The sequence below is a fragment of the Rhyacophila brunnea genome, unplaced genomic scaffold (assembly GCF_057557595.1).
Source record: "Rhyacophila brunnea isolate RB1 unplaced genomic scaffold, BYU_Rbru_1.0 scaffold_10, whole genome shotgun sequence".
NCBI classification, from domain to species: Eukaryota; Metazoa; Arthropoda; class Insecta; order Trichoptera; family Rhyacophilidae; genus Rhyacophila; species Rhyacophila brunnea.
Window position 1 is genome coordinate 39,496,025 of NW_028232752.1, and position 15,472 is coordinate 39,511,496.

At 33.1% G+C, this 15,472-nt stretch overlaps 1 protein-coding gene across 1 annotated transcript in view; it reads right to left on the bottom strand.

Annotated features, from left to right (window-relative positions):
• Positions 1-251: 251 nt before the first annotated feature.
• LOC147079194 (uncharacterized) overlaps positions 252-15,472 on the bottom strand; it is a 766,028-nt gene continuing 750,807 nt past the window's right edge. Inside the window, exons 10-14 of the mRNA XM_085954485.1 lie at positions 5,169-5,740; positions 4,266-4,458; positions 3,920-4,083; positions 2,833-3,211; positions 252-1,905 (exon numbers count right to left, since the gene is read on the bottom strand). Of these exons, the coding sequence (XP_085810611.1) occupies positions 1,127-1,905; positions 2,833-3,211; positions 3,920-4,083; positions 4,266-4,458; positions 5,169-5,740 (2,087 nt within the window). The 3' untranslated portion in view covers positions 252-1,126. The remainder of the gene's footprint in view (positions 1,906-2,832; positions 3,212-3,919; positions 4,084-4,265; positions 4,459-5,168; positions 5,741-15,472) is intronic.

Genomic DNA, 15,472 nt, shown 5'->3' on the forward strand with positions numbered 1-15,472 from the left:
AAATAAAATATTTCTTTCGGGATATCACTAACAGTACATTGATCATTCTCCTAATAATTATTTATTATTGCTTCGATTTTATTTAAATTGTAAAAAAGATTTAACACATACGAGATTTTAAAAATTTAGAATACATACAAAAAGATGCTAAACATGTAAATAAATTATCTTTTACTTACATTTTAAGTAAAAAAATACGAAAGTATTTAAGAGTGTAAAAAAGAACTTAACTTATGGACAGTGTTATTTTTGGCTCACTTAGTGAGTTGTGCAAAATTAATTTGCGATAGCAAATAATGATCATTAAGATATGCAGGGGGGTTAGGTTTAAGAAACTACAAACTTAATGCTATCAAAAAAACTATTACTTAGATTTGCGATAAAAAAAGATTTTTCAATGCTTATTTAAAAAAAATGTGAATTTACAAGAAAAACTGACTGAAGTAGGTACCTACCTTTTGTGATATTCAGTACAAACATTATAAATAAAACGAATTCACGTGTTGTAAATATTCACTACCTAATTCAGTTATTCAATTTTTCTTGTATGTTCATGATAATATACTCTAGGTAAAAAATATAGGTAATGGTAAAAATTAGGCCGCAAAATAGGTGATTAATGAGATGATAAGATATCAATCGTTTCTTGTATGCCAATACCATAATATTGGATACGTACATACAAAAATTTATTTATAAAAGGTAGACCGCCTTCAACTGATACTATTATATTATTAACATATAATTTTATTAGGAAATATACCACAAAAACATTTAAAGCATTGCTTACTGCTCTAGAATACGAGTTGTCATTGTTACTCGTGTTGGAAAAAAAGGTTGCTTTTTTGAAAAGCTTTTTGGCATTTACAAACGTTTCAATGAGTATCAATAAGAAACAGAAAAAATATTACAAATGAATATAATAACACATTTAGATTTCTAGGAAACCATGTAGGGCTTGGGATTTATTATTATTACTTTATTTGAAAAAATCACTAAAATATATATTACTATTCATTTTGCTTTACAGAAACATGCCATTAGACGTTTATTTGTCACAGCTCGCCAACGGATGAGATAATTTCTTTTTGTGTAAAGACTTCACCACTTCCGTCTGGAGCAAGTTTCATAGCGGCTGTGGCTTGGAGCAGTTCTCTCTCGGAGCCGAACTCAAAGAACTACTGCTGACTCCGGAATCGCTGCTTTTTTCTGAGAGACATCCACCACCAGACCCGGTAGCTTCCTGGCCAAGAGCAGCAGCATTTCCGACGACATATTTCACAACATTCAACTTATGATCTGATTCACAAGTATCTTCACCAGCAGCTGGACTACTGACAGAATTAGTACTGACTGGGCTTCTTGATCCAACATTGCTCGAAGAATTTTTTAAAAGAGACGATGGAACTGCATTTTTCCTAAGTGCTCTACTCATTAGATTTGATCTGGAACGGGAAGGTTCCACTGAAACGGTTTGACCTCTTGCAATCACATAACTATCCATCGTCCTAACACACTTTTCGCTATTGACACTTCCGGAAACTATACTGTTTGGCACTGGTATATTAGGGTGATATTGCTCTATTCTGTCATCCTTAATGATTCCTGTCAACTTGTGAGCTTGCTGGGCGCATTCCACTCTTTTCATTATTTCGTTACTGCACTGTTGCACCACAGAATCGAGATTATTGGGACTATTTGACGTATTGTCGCTACTATTTTGTTCGTGGTCAGAATTGTCTGATCTGTGGATCAGAGGCGATGTCTTTATGTGGAGGGGTGCATCATAGCATCCAGAGTCTCTTGGGAACTGTCTTCTTCCAAATGGTGAATCTATTTGTTGGGCCGATCCTCGTTTCGGATCATCACCTTCTGAGCTGGATCCTTGGATATCACCTTCGATGCCTAAAGAAAAATAAACAAACAACACATTTTAGTATGGCATGTATGTAAACCTAACAAATCTATGAATACCTATTCTAAAAAAATAAAAAAGGTCCATTTAGTAATGTATGTCAAAGTGGTGAAACGGCCCGAAACATAAATATGTGTTGATTATTATAAGGGTGCAATGAAAAAAATATACTAAAAAGCAGAGGTTAATAAAACAACACAAGTAAGCATATTCAGCGTAATATATTTTATTTGTATTAACAACACCAATTCAACAAAGCGCGAAATAAAAGTAACAAAACCATCATATATTTTTTTATGTGAGTGGGCTACACTGCCCAGCTAAGTAAAAAGACAGTGTTTTTGGTTTTAGTGAAATGGGAACACAAGTTTTAAATTCTTAAATTATGTAAAATTATTGGAATCTTTTGACATAATCTATAGATAGACACTCTCGTTTATCAGATTATATCAAAACAATCCAAAAATTATACATTCATACTATAAGAGAATAAAACTTAGGTTCTCATTTCACTAAAATAAAAAACACTGTCTTTTTCTTAGCAGGGCAGCATAAATGTGATACTGTTTGTTGCGCTTTATAAAGTTACTTCAACTAGGTAGTAATAAATATATATACATAAAACTAGAACATGAAATAATAAAAAAATCAGCGCATATACTAAAACAAGCAGTACTTCAGAGGTTCCCAACCTTTTCAATTTTGTAGGAGATGATAAGTTTTCTAATACCACAGCAACGTTGATCCGCTGCCAGAGTCTCGTATCAGTCTGACAAATTTATAAATATAAAATGTTACTTTCACGAAGACGCGTACGTAAGTTGGGAGCCCCTGCTATACTTGAGAAGTTTAATGTTAGGTCAAAATTATTTAAATTAGTCTAAAGATTTACGAAAAATTTAATTTTCTTTACTTACAATCCAAATCGTGCAATAGTTGAACTGCGGTCAAAATTTTGGCTCGGTGGTCCGCAATCATAATTCCAAGATAATCCAGATCGGAAGGCTCAATTTCTTTGAAGAGTTCCAAGTCTTCGTAGCCGTTCATGATGAATACAGAAGAATATTCTTGCATGTTTATCCTGTGCAAGAGCTCTTCTACTGTGGCTGGTCTGGATTTGTGGAATCCATACATGGCGGCATTCTTGTGCAGCCATTTTGCGCTAGCCGTGTGTCGCAAATGGCGATCGGACAAAACTTCCACGTTGATGAATTTAAAGTGGCCGACCCTGTTGTGAGCTATTCCCCGCCATAAACCTGAGGCGTTTGTGTTTATCACGTCGATAATATCGCCTTTCTGTGAACACAAATAAGAAAATAATAGATTATTTGTTTAAAATAATTTCACATATTACGTATTATAGCAGGACGTGAGTCGAAAAAAAAGGTTAAATAAACATAATGTGCGTAGTATAGCATAAAATAAATAAGACAGAAAATAAAATAGCTCTCTTTCATTAATTATATAAAAATGAATAATCCTGATTTATTAAGTACAATATTGTGATTCATTCATTCTCTGAGTGGGCATAATTGAGGAGCAACATTCAAAAAGTGATTTGTCACACATTTTGAAAAATGCCGTTTATTGTCAATTCTGATAGTCCATATTTAAATCTATGAAAGGAAACCAGAATCAGTGTTCAAAGAACCTTTTATCCTATAAAAAATATAATGCCTTGATTTTCATTCAAATAGTGTTTTGCCCACAAGTTTCATGCAAATCGTGTTTTGTCCAAATTTCAAATCAAAAAATGAACCACTTCCGCGAATTTTGGATTATACAAAATACCAGGTTTAAAATTCTTTCCTTAAACAGTTTTATAATAAAAAAAGCATTTTGAGTACAATATGTTTTTCTTGATTATCTCAGCTCAACATCTGTGTGACAAATCACGTTTTGAATGTTTGATCCTCAATTATTATTCGAGTTACATCAACAGCAGCCCAATATTTTTGACTACGATTTTTTTTTTAACAAAGCTGAAGAAAGACCTTAACTTACCTTGTATTTTAAGGCGTCTTTATCGTAGGAGCTGGGTATATAGTCGACGATAGCTCTGGCTCTGCATAAAATTTGTGGACCATGTCCAGTTGGGCTTAGTTCTCTATTGTCTTCAGCTGATATAGAAGAATGATTACTTCCAGCACGGACAAGGGCCTGTGTACCTGATATAAGCAAAAAAAATGTAATGAAAACCAACATTACTTTAGTAATGTTATTCCACTTTATTGAGTTTTGCTCAAAACTTTAATAAAATGATGTTTAAATTCTAATAGATTTAAGTTTTGTTTAAAATGATGTTCGTTTTGAGAATGTAAGACTGATTGTAAAAATAATTTAAACTTACTACTTCCTGATCCACTTGGTAAGCTTTCGAATGAACTGTTGGAGCAAGGAAAAGCTTGATCGTTATTTGGTCTTCTAGCGGGTGTCTCAACAGGTTGTTCTTGCCTCAACCTTGATATTTTCCTCTGCACATCTTGTCTAAGTCCTCGCACTCGTCCTACAAGTCCTGAAACTCCTTCGCAGTCATCAGCAGACTATAAAGAGAGAATACGTCACAAATAATGTTAAAAAATTATTCATATGGCACTAAAGTATATAATACATGACCTTTAAACCTTGGGTACAGATTACTAAAGCGACAATAAGAAAAATATTTTGAGCTATTTCCTTTTCCTTTTAAGAACACTATTCAATTTGAACCATTTTTAGCCACCCGGATTTCCCCTTTCGACATCTCCAGGCACTACGCACATTCACCTAAGGCATATTATATACAACTGACACAGATTATAGGTATCTACTTAAAGCATACTATATTAAATATTAAAAGTTTGTGAAAATCTAGGGTTAAATAAATATCCAGGCATTAGAGAATCTGAAGTGAGGCGTATTCTTTTTCATAAATAAATACTTCCTATTATAGTAGGTACGTACTATCTAAAAAAAAGTAAGAAAAAAGAAAAGACATTCGGGCGTCGACTATAATTTATTTTAATATAGAAGATGCCGTAATGAGAAACAAGGTCGCCAAAAACGATTTAAATGGATAGTACAACAATTAAAACATTTATAAAACTTGGGTGTCGTATTTTTTATTTAGGGGGTGTGAGATATTTTCAAATTATGTATAGGTATTCAAAACATTTAGAGTTTAGATTCCAGTTCCATAAAGTCCCATAAAAAACAATTTATATAATATAATAATTTGAATAATATGTAAATATAATATTGTGGAAAGACTTACATTATGTACAGTAGCGACATGCTGCGAATCGTTCTCGCTCTCTTCTTGGTCTTCATAGTCCGAGCTGTGCGGGGAGAGTCCATCTTCAGGTCGCCTCATCCTGAAGGCGCCCATTTGCCTATATCCAGTCTGGCTTACCCTGTGTCCACTTTCCGCATGCTCCGAGCGGCTGGTCTCAACTGAAAGCCCAGATAAACGAGAGCTTACTGACTGAATATCGGAGCCCGCATAGTCACCACTTTCTCGGTCTCTCGCCGACCGCAACGGGATTATAGTGGGAGGGTATGGACCAGACTGTGGGAGGATTAGACCTCTTCTAGTGGCGCCTCTAGAACCTTCTCTAGGCAACGATATGTCCCCGGCGCTTCTTAAGGAAATCACTCCTTCGCCTCTGGGCTCGTTTCTCATGTTTAGGGTGAAACAGACTCTCCCGTTTTGTATGGTCGCCGTTGGTACGGGACCGCCACCCATGAGGAAGTCCTCGGGGTCGCTCTCGTAAGGCGGTTCGTCGTACCAGTGGCCTGGGGCCAGACCCATCATCCGCGCGTCCTCGTCATACATGTAGGTGTCATCTGGAAAAGACGTGAAAATTACCATCACGTGACGTTTTTGTTCCACCAGATTGTGTGGTGTATAATTACTATGGCAAATAAAATTGATTATTTATCTCATTATAAAAAAAGTAAATCATAATTTTCGCTCTCAAATGGAGCATTAGACGTCCGAGGTGGAAGTTATAGTCACATATTTTATACGGGGAATGGTTGTTAGCCATTCGCCCAATCCACCGAGTCGTTCCACTAGATCTACCACACCTTGAAAAAACAATATGCATATTTCGCACTGCCACGGTTTCTAGCCCGCGGTATCATGGTTACATAGGCGGCGGCTTATAGTAATTGACTGCATAAATAATGAGAAAAGAAAAAAACTTATATTAAATCTAAAAAAAATGTTTTGTACATATTGTAGAGTACCATAATAATTATAAAAGTCGGTTTTGATTATAAAATATTTTGTGCATTGAAATTAAATAAGCGATAATCCAATACTCTATTAAATTATTGATAGATATCGTCACGAAATAACTTTTGCATTCGCACTCTGGCGCAGTGTTGATATGATTTTACACCAGATGTGGCAAACCTTTTTATGGTTAGGTGCCAAAATACTGAAAACATATTTGTGAAAACGCGCGGTGTATCAAGGAGGATTTATTTTTTCGTCATAAGTTTCTTCTTTTGGCTCCTCTTGCCAAATATTTTAAACCTGGAATTGAAAAATTCTATTCCCAATCAGTCGACGCGTTTTTTGGTCGTCCGCCAAATATTTTTTATTTATTTTTTGCTTTTTCCTGTAACTGCGTGACAATGGTTGGGGTTTTTACATTGCTGCCTCTAAATTATTATCTAACCCTATACATAAATATACCGGACGGCGTAGTACCATCGACAGTATATTAAAAGTGGATACAAATATAATCGATACAAAACAAGAACAAAGACTAGGTAATGACAGTAAAAGCCACTAACAAACGAGGGGACGCAATGAACTTTTGTAGATAGTACTATGAGATGTACGATTCCGAACTCCCGGGCAATTTCGGGATCCTCGGTTTTTAAGATACAGGCTTTGACAAAAATATACATAGTATGATGATATTGCTGTATTGACGACGATTTTATTAGGCTTGTGACATAATGAGACGTGGTATGGAAACCTGAAATAGTCAGCGACAATAAATAATGTATGCTTTACCATCAGCATCAAAAATATACAATGTTATTACTAAATCTCGGCGTATTTGCGTTATGGTGACTACTTCCGCCTTACGGCATATAATATATTCGTTTATGAATTGGTGAATATAAATTTTATTATTTAAAAAAAGTGAAAATATCAAAACGTAAGTAGGGAATAATTCGTATTTATCATACTTGAATAAATTAGATAAACGTAAAAATTATCTAAGAGTGGTAACAGCGACGGCTTATAGCGTAAGGGTCACGGGCTCGAATCCCAGGTCTACAAAATATCACATGATGTTTTTAATGAGTGTTTAGGCCCAAAGTTTGGACCGAACAGGTTAGGAAAGTAGTTAACACCCATTTCTCGTAAAAAAAACTATGATCTTCTTCGGATCTAACACGATATAGAAAACATTGTCTAGTAGTCTCAGAAACGACAAAAAAATATTGAGATACCTATGGCATTAATATTATTCATATTGTTTACACATTATAATGTTATTACCTGTATTACCCGGATTAAAAATTCTCGATCCCGTAATACCAAATTGCCTAGTATTTTAATTCCTGTTAGGGGGTGTTTGCTCTTTTGTTTAGCGTGATAGACCGGAAATAAGCTGATTAGACAGACGCCTCGGAAGCGTTAAATACTTCAAAAGTTACCTGACAAAACAAACGTATCAGATTTTATGATTAGGTGATGTTTGGTGAGCATGAATATTTTTAATGGGTGTAATCCCATTAAGGAATGAACAATTTTTCTAAATCAATGAACTGTTTAACTTCTATTATTCATATACAATATAATATGTATTTTAAGCGTTAGTTTTTATCTATATTTTTTGACAGCTGCTCATAATATAATAGATATATATATATATATGTACTTATTGTAAATCAAATAATAAAGAAAGATGTTGTAGTGTAGACAAATTTCGGGAGGTTTGCGTGAAGCAGAAGGAACACGAATGAATTGAAGAAAAGTAAAACGTAAAACACTGCTTTTTAGAAATGCAGCCGTGTTTGACCTAGGATGCAATTTTCATTTTTATGGAAAGCCGGCCATATTATATCGTAGTGTGAAAATACGGAAAAAATACAAAATGCTCTCGTCAGACGAACTAAATAAGTATGTTATCCTTATTCTGAACGAAACCGGTTTCTCGGAAAAACTAAAAAAAAAAAAAACTTCCATCGATAGAGTAAATAATAAGCTTTCGAGCCTGAATCTGGATGGTTTTTGTCAAATTCTGGAGTTAAATTAATTGGCGGCATGCCAACCATTATAACAAATGTTTTTTTAGTTCTTTTAGTACACCATAAAAAGGTTAGGCACTCCTACTTCTACGGTTCTGATACGATTAATTAAACAATAGTATATAATATAATTACCAACAATCCCACAATTTGCGGAGGAGTACGTACCTATCTATAGTAGAGACTTACATAATATGCAGTTTATCAGCTGCTATTTATAGACAACAATTTATTGACTGTAGACGACAAACCAGATTACGTTTTAATTTCAAGATTTTTACCATTTTTTACTTTAAGGTTATTACATTATTTAAGAATGGATAAAAATCCGCATTCATTTAATTGGTTGTAATCTCAAATTATTCGAAATTATGAAAGAGGCCACATTCCGTATTATCGAAAGTTATTTAAGACTATAGAGTGGTCAATATACAATCAATGTATTGTGCAACAACATTGCAGTAATCTTTTTTTCATAAGCTAGTGTATCTAAAATTGTCCGGGTAGGACCATTTTAGAATAATGACATACCTACCTATCTAATTTTTGGAGCATCTGAATTCCAAGTATCAAATATAATTATTTTGAATCGTCGGAACATGTATTGCATGGTAAAATAACATTTTCCAGCTCTTGAAATATCGAATTAAAACGACCATAATAATAATCCCCTAAAAAGATACGTTAACGGAAAATAATCAATGTTATGGTGGTGGATGGTGGATGTTGGATGTTGGATGTTGGATGTTGAAGGTAGCCAGACCTTCCGTCGATGTCAATCCGTTGACACTAACTAACTCGCAAAGATCACAGATATAACGAAATCATACATAATACTATATAACTCTTAAAAAACGAACGTGTGCAAATGAATTTTGAAATATCGAATAAAAACTTTTCAGCAGTAGAAAAATATTTGAACGAACGAAGGTACAATTTCCAAATATTATCAAGGAACGCTATAGACTATAGAGCGATGGCGGGCGGTTAAGCCGATTAGCAGAAACTCGCTATTTCAGAGGTTTTAAAATATTCTAACTAAATTACCTATAGTATAACTATAAAGCTTTTAAAAATATATTTATATGAATGAATGAATTGAATTTAAGGAAATATTTCATCGAAAAAGTATATACCTAGATATGAATCGACGGAACACTTATAAAATAGTTATTTCATATGATTCGTAATGAAATTAAAGACTCAATAGACAAAATGTTCATTGATATCTTGTTTTTAATAAAATTATTAATTTATAAGACGTATGGTAGAACTAATGGATTAAAAATTGCTATTCTGGTTAATACTGCGATATTTATAATGACACATATTTCGGGCTATAAACCCATCTTCAGAACGATACGATAAATGATGTTTACTTTCTTCGTTATTTATGAAAACATAATGAAAATGTTTTAAAAACCCATACTAGTGGGCGGTAGAGACCAGGTTGACTACCTATACATATAACTATAGTATAGAGTAAAGAATTTTCTAGTTATATTTCTGTTAAAGATGAAGAAGTCATAGCTGATCTTATGAGCTCGTTTTTATTAGCACTTTTAAAATACATATTGCAAAAATATACCTATCTACATTGATTAATTGCAAATATTTGTCCAATAAACGATTTCCTTCCGAACAATTTCATATAGATTTATTGATAAATGTATATTTCTGTTTTAATAAGAATCTGTATTATTTTTTTCGAATACCATTAATCAAAAAGCTATTTGTATACCGGTATTGCAATCCCTAGTTTAGATACAGGTACACCGATGGTGGACAAGTGACATGATCACTTCTGAAGCCGTGGGTCGCGGGTTTGTATGTCGCGTCAGCAATTTGCTTACTATCTTATTTGGATCCAGAGAATGGAACTAATAGTAATATTTTGAGCGACTATCTTATAAAAAAATCTGAGAAGAAAATTGAGGTGTGATTTGTTTTAAATTGAATATCACCTGGCGGCAATTGCGTGTAGCGATGCATTGTAGGGTTTATACTTTATAGTATGATCCGCCTGGCAGTCTACAGCTAAGCAGGATTACCTCCAATAATAGTACCCGTCTTGAATTACTCACGGTTTCAATCGACGGACAAAAATAGCATTAGATTGTTAAAAAAATACATAATACCTAATATATGAAATTTGTAAAGCAAAATATCGCTAAACGTATATTTAGAAATGTAATGCGTTCGTGAATATTTATTTGGAGGTACCTAGATATTAATATAATATTATCATCGGCATATAATAATGTAATTATAATAAGCCGCTAACAAAACAGTTTGTATAACAACAACCAAACTTTTTTTGGTAAAAATAGTACCTACTTATCCATAAATTTAGATCATTGCTGTGCGACGAATTGAAATATTTCTCTTTTCAATCAGATTCAAAAGCTTTCTCTATAGCAAAATAGCCAGACCCTTTGCTTGCTTAGGTGTATTTTCAATTTTTCGATAATCTTAAAATATCTAGTCTTTGTTAATCTTGAATACAAGGCAAACATGCGATAACATAACAGAATCTTATAAAGATGGCCTTCATCTGGGACACAATAGTTTTGTTATTGGAAAAGAGAAAAACGTAAATTGAAGCATATAACATATAACATTGCAGCTATTGCTATTGCATGTCATAATATTACGTATTATACTGACGAGGCAACGTAAAATAAAAGCGTTGACAATGAATCAGAGTGTAGGTAGATTGGTGACGTCAATTTAAGAACTATACATTTATTTATGACATTACTAATTAGTAATTTTTAGCTAATTTTATTTAATAAATAAATATATAATACTGTTCGCAAGGGCCGATAAGCGTGGAGGTAGCTATGGAGAGGCCTTCATCCAACAGTGGATTGACCCCGGCTGATGATTGTCTATGAGATGCCCCAATCGATGTTGCGAGTAGGGTCCTCAAAGGGTTAAATCCGTGCCTGCTTTCAATCAATAGTTTTCTTTTTAGAATCGAATGCAGTATTTTCTGGATATTTATTTATAATATTGCCAACTTATAAAGTACAGACTTTGAATAAAGGACAAAACAGGGTTTTTGAAATGAACGACACCGTAGTAAAATAAATGAGGAATGATTACAGTGAAATTAAAGATATGGCAATTTTCTATCTCTCTACTAAGGTAACAAAAAATGGTATGCGACGCTATAGTTTTCAAATACCTTACATATACATTATGCATGATGCATAGGAGACAATCGCTGGACAAATCTAACCCAGTGGGTAGCTAAGAGATATAAGACATCCTAAGAAAACATAGTTTCAGTCAAATGGTAGCAACCTCTTGTTAGCTAAACATCGTAATATAAGTTAACGGAAACTAACCCCGATGAATTAATTGGAATTGTTGAATGATTTCGATTGGCGCTATCACAAAGTCACTTCAATGTTAGCATGAATGTGCCCAAAAAAGGGAAAAACAAAACATTGTTCTATAGTGCAGGATCCCATAGACTTTTCGTATACATAATATGCGGAACGCATTCTGACAATTGGAATAGGTTTTGGGGGTCACAAAGATATACAAAGTCGATGTTGCCAGGCGATATTAGTGGTGAATTTTTTTTTATTGAGGTTTTAATTTTTTTTCTTATAACCCACCAAAAATTATTCTGAGTTCTTCAATAAAACCATGACCGAATCAGGGATTGATTGACAATGCAGTAATTGTACCATGCCATCGGCATGGTCGTAGAACGGTCCGTCCCGTTTGAAAAAATAAAAATAGCGGATAGTGCAATGTGTTCAAAATTATCGATTCTTAGGACCCTTCTTGGCTTAAATTATTTTATTTAGTAGCATTTTTGTATATAATCACCTAAATTGGTTTCTTTACTATATCTATGCATATGACATTAGTTTTAGTATTATGGTTAATCCAGAAACAGTGTAGGTTGCATATATAGGTAGGTGAATAAATGAAATAACGATAACCACTAACCACACTAAGTACCTACACATTTATTAAAATAAAGAAACAAGAAGTCAAGTGTTCAAACTGCTTTAGGTATCATGGTCACAGTTTTTACAAACAATACTTACACATTTGCACAATGATATTAGTGTCAAAGCCGATTTCTTATAACTACGTGATAATGTACGGCAGTCAGAATTACATTTGCATGGTTTAACCAAATAATTTGGCAGAGGTTCATTCGTCATTTGTCTTGTATACAAATTATTTTCTCATAATTGTTAGAAGTTGTAGGAAATCAATAGGCTCAATAGTGGATCAGATGAGTTTTTCCATAAATAAACTTGTGCTGAAGCCCTTAAACAGTGTAAATGCTTATAATATCTAAGTCTTGGAGATTGTCTCTTAGTGTATGTAGTAGGTATGTGGTGGATTAATTGCAAAGATTTTTTTGTGAGCCCTAAAAATAAATTACAGCTTGTTAAATGTATTTGCAAAAATGCTCCAACATTTGCAAAAATCAACGGAAAAAGTGAGCTGTACATTGTGGTGGATTTGACGACCCCACACAATGGTTTAAATTGCAGGGATCAATTTTCACTGACGCCATTGATTTAAAATCAAAATCATTTAGAAGCAGACTCTGGAGTCTAGAATGTTCTGTCATATATTTCATGCTGTAAAAATGCAAAATTTGGAGATTATCACAGTCCCGATACAGATGTTTTAATTTTAGGCATTAATTTCTGGAATAAACTTGCAACGATTGGTTGCCATGGATTATGGTTTGAGGGATCTCAGAAGAAATCCCATGTTTTAGAATGCCATTTGGCAGCTGAATCTCTTGGCGAAAATATTTGCAATATTATACCAGCATTACATTCTTTAACCGGCTGCGACACCACTAGTCGCATATGTACCTACAAAGAAACAAGCTTTAACCATCTCGTCAATGAGTTTTGTTCAGGATGCACTTTCACCTTTAGGAAATGGTTTGTTGGAGACCACAGCAGTTTTAAGACCTGGAAAAAGTTTGCACTTACTTATTATGTAAAAAAAAAACAACAGCGAATGAACTTCGGCATAAATTAATTTCCCAAAATATTGGATTTAGTTTAAATTTGTCAAGAGTGATATTCACATATGATTCATTGTATTTACACTGTTTAAAGGCTTCAGCATAAGTTTATTTATGGAAAAGCTCACCTGTTCCACTATTTGAGCCTCTTGATGTCCTACAACTTGACTATGAGTTACGAGAAAATAATTCGTATCCAAGACAAATGGCGAATGAACCTCTACCAAATTATTTAGTTAAACCATGCAAATGTAATTCTTACTGCCGTACATTATCACGTAGTAATAAGAAATCGGCTTTGACATGTACATCATTTTGAAAATGTGTAAGTATTGTTTGTAAAAACTGTGATCATGATACTTAAAGGAGTTTGAACACTTGACTTGTTGTTTCTTTTTTTTTAATAAATGTGTACTTAGTGTGGTTAGTGGTTATCGTTATTTCATTTATTCACCTACCTATATAATATTATGCAACCTACACCGTTTCTGGATTAACCATAATACTAAAACGAATGTCATATGCATATATATAGTAAAGAAACCAATCTGGGTGATTCTATACAAAAATGCTACTATATAAAATAATTAAAGCCAAGGAGGATCCTAAGAATCGATAATTTTGAACACATTGCACTATCCGCTATTTTTATTTTTTTCAAACGGGACGGACCGTTCTACGACCATGCCGATGGCATGGTACAATTACTGCATTGTCAATCAATCCCTGATTCGGTCATGGTTTTATTGAAGAACTCAGAATAATTTTTGGTAGGTTATAAGAAAAAAAAATTAAAACCTCAATAAAAAAAAATTGACCACTAATATCGCCTGGCAACATCGACATTATATATCTTGGTGACCCCTAAAACCTATTCCAATTGTCAGAATGCGTTCCGCATATTATGTATACGACAAGTCTATGGGATCCTGCACTACTAAACGAAAAACTGTTTGTTTCATATTAAAAATGCGAAGGCGCACTTCCTGGAATACAACGACAAGAGTCATAAAAAGGTCGATCATAAAAAATCGAGATCGAATTTCGCAAGGCGTCTCGTGTTCAACAATAAAACCGGTATGTGTCTGTTATAAACAATGTGGAAAACTATGCGGTCGGGGGAATAACTACTAAACTTACAAAGATTGTATGTTAAAGCGACTCACGTGTGAAAATTTTGCTTTACGTCGACTTGTCAAAAAGCAGTATATTTTGTTTTATGGACGGTTCCTTTTTGTTTTAGGAATACCTACCACTACACGAAAACAAACGGCAGATATTGTACCTATAGCGTGTACAAAACTAATAGAACCAATACAACTACATTTGTCATTAATACTGTAATAGGTAGAAACACCAACTGTCCAGGAAGCGAAGAATATATTCCAATATAGTTTCTATCAACCAATATATTATTATAGTCGTACGATGTTAATAATGCTCAGGTACTCAATATATCTGAACATAAATTCAATACTTAGGTATATCTTTTTAATATCATTCAAATTATTGATATTTCCTGACATGCTAAATTTTGAAATGTATGAAATTAAAGCGGTAAAATTTTAAAATTAAATTACCTAAATATTCAATATGTGACCAGTTCGAAAAAATACCGTACCTACTTGATACCAAATGATGTTTAGTAACATTAGCACCACTCGTTGACATACTATGGTTCTTCGGCATATTGTGGATATTATTTTATTTCGGCATTATACTTACGATTTCGGCATTATTTTTTTACTTACATTATTACTAAGAGTTGAAATCAATGATTTATGGATACTGCAATACGATTTATTCGTTAATATTTTGGAGTTTTATTATACGACTGTATATTAAAAGTGAATTCGTGAAAAAGTGGAAAATAAAAAAAAATCCTAAATAAAACCCTAATACATTAGAAACCATTTCGTTAGTTCAACAAATACTTCTATATATATCTAACATAAATTATCTCTTTTGAAAAAATAATCATTTCATGTAAGAACTACCAGTTAAAATTATCGTAATTAAGTAGGATGGCCGTAGCTTAATTGTATATTAATAATATATATATTAATATATATTAATATAATATTATTATTAATATATATTAATAATAATTGTATATTAATAATATTGCGCCAATGCGCGACACCAGTGGTTATACAGTGATATTAATGTTTCGAAAAAACTTTAAACATTATTTTTTCATTAAATATTCGTTATCACTCAGAATAAAAGTTTTACTTACCATTTCTTTTTTAATTTGTTAATATTCTTATAAATTCATA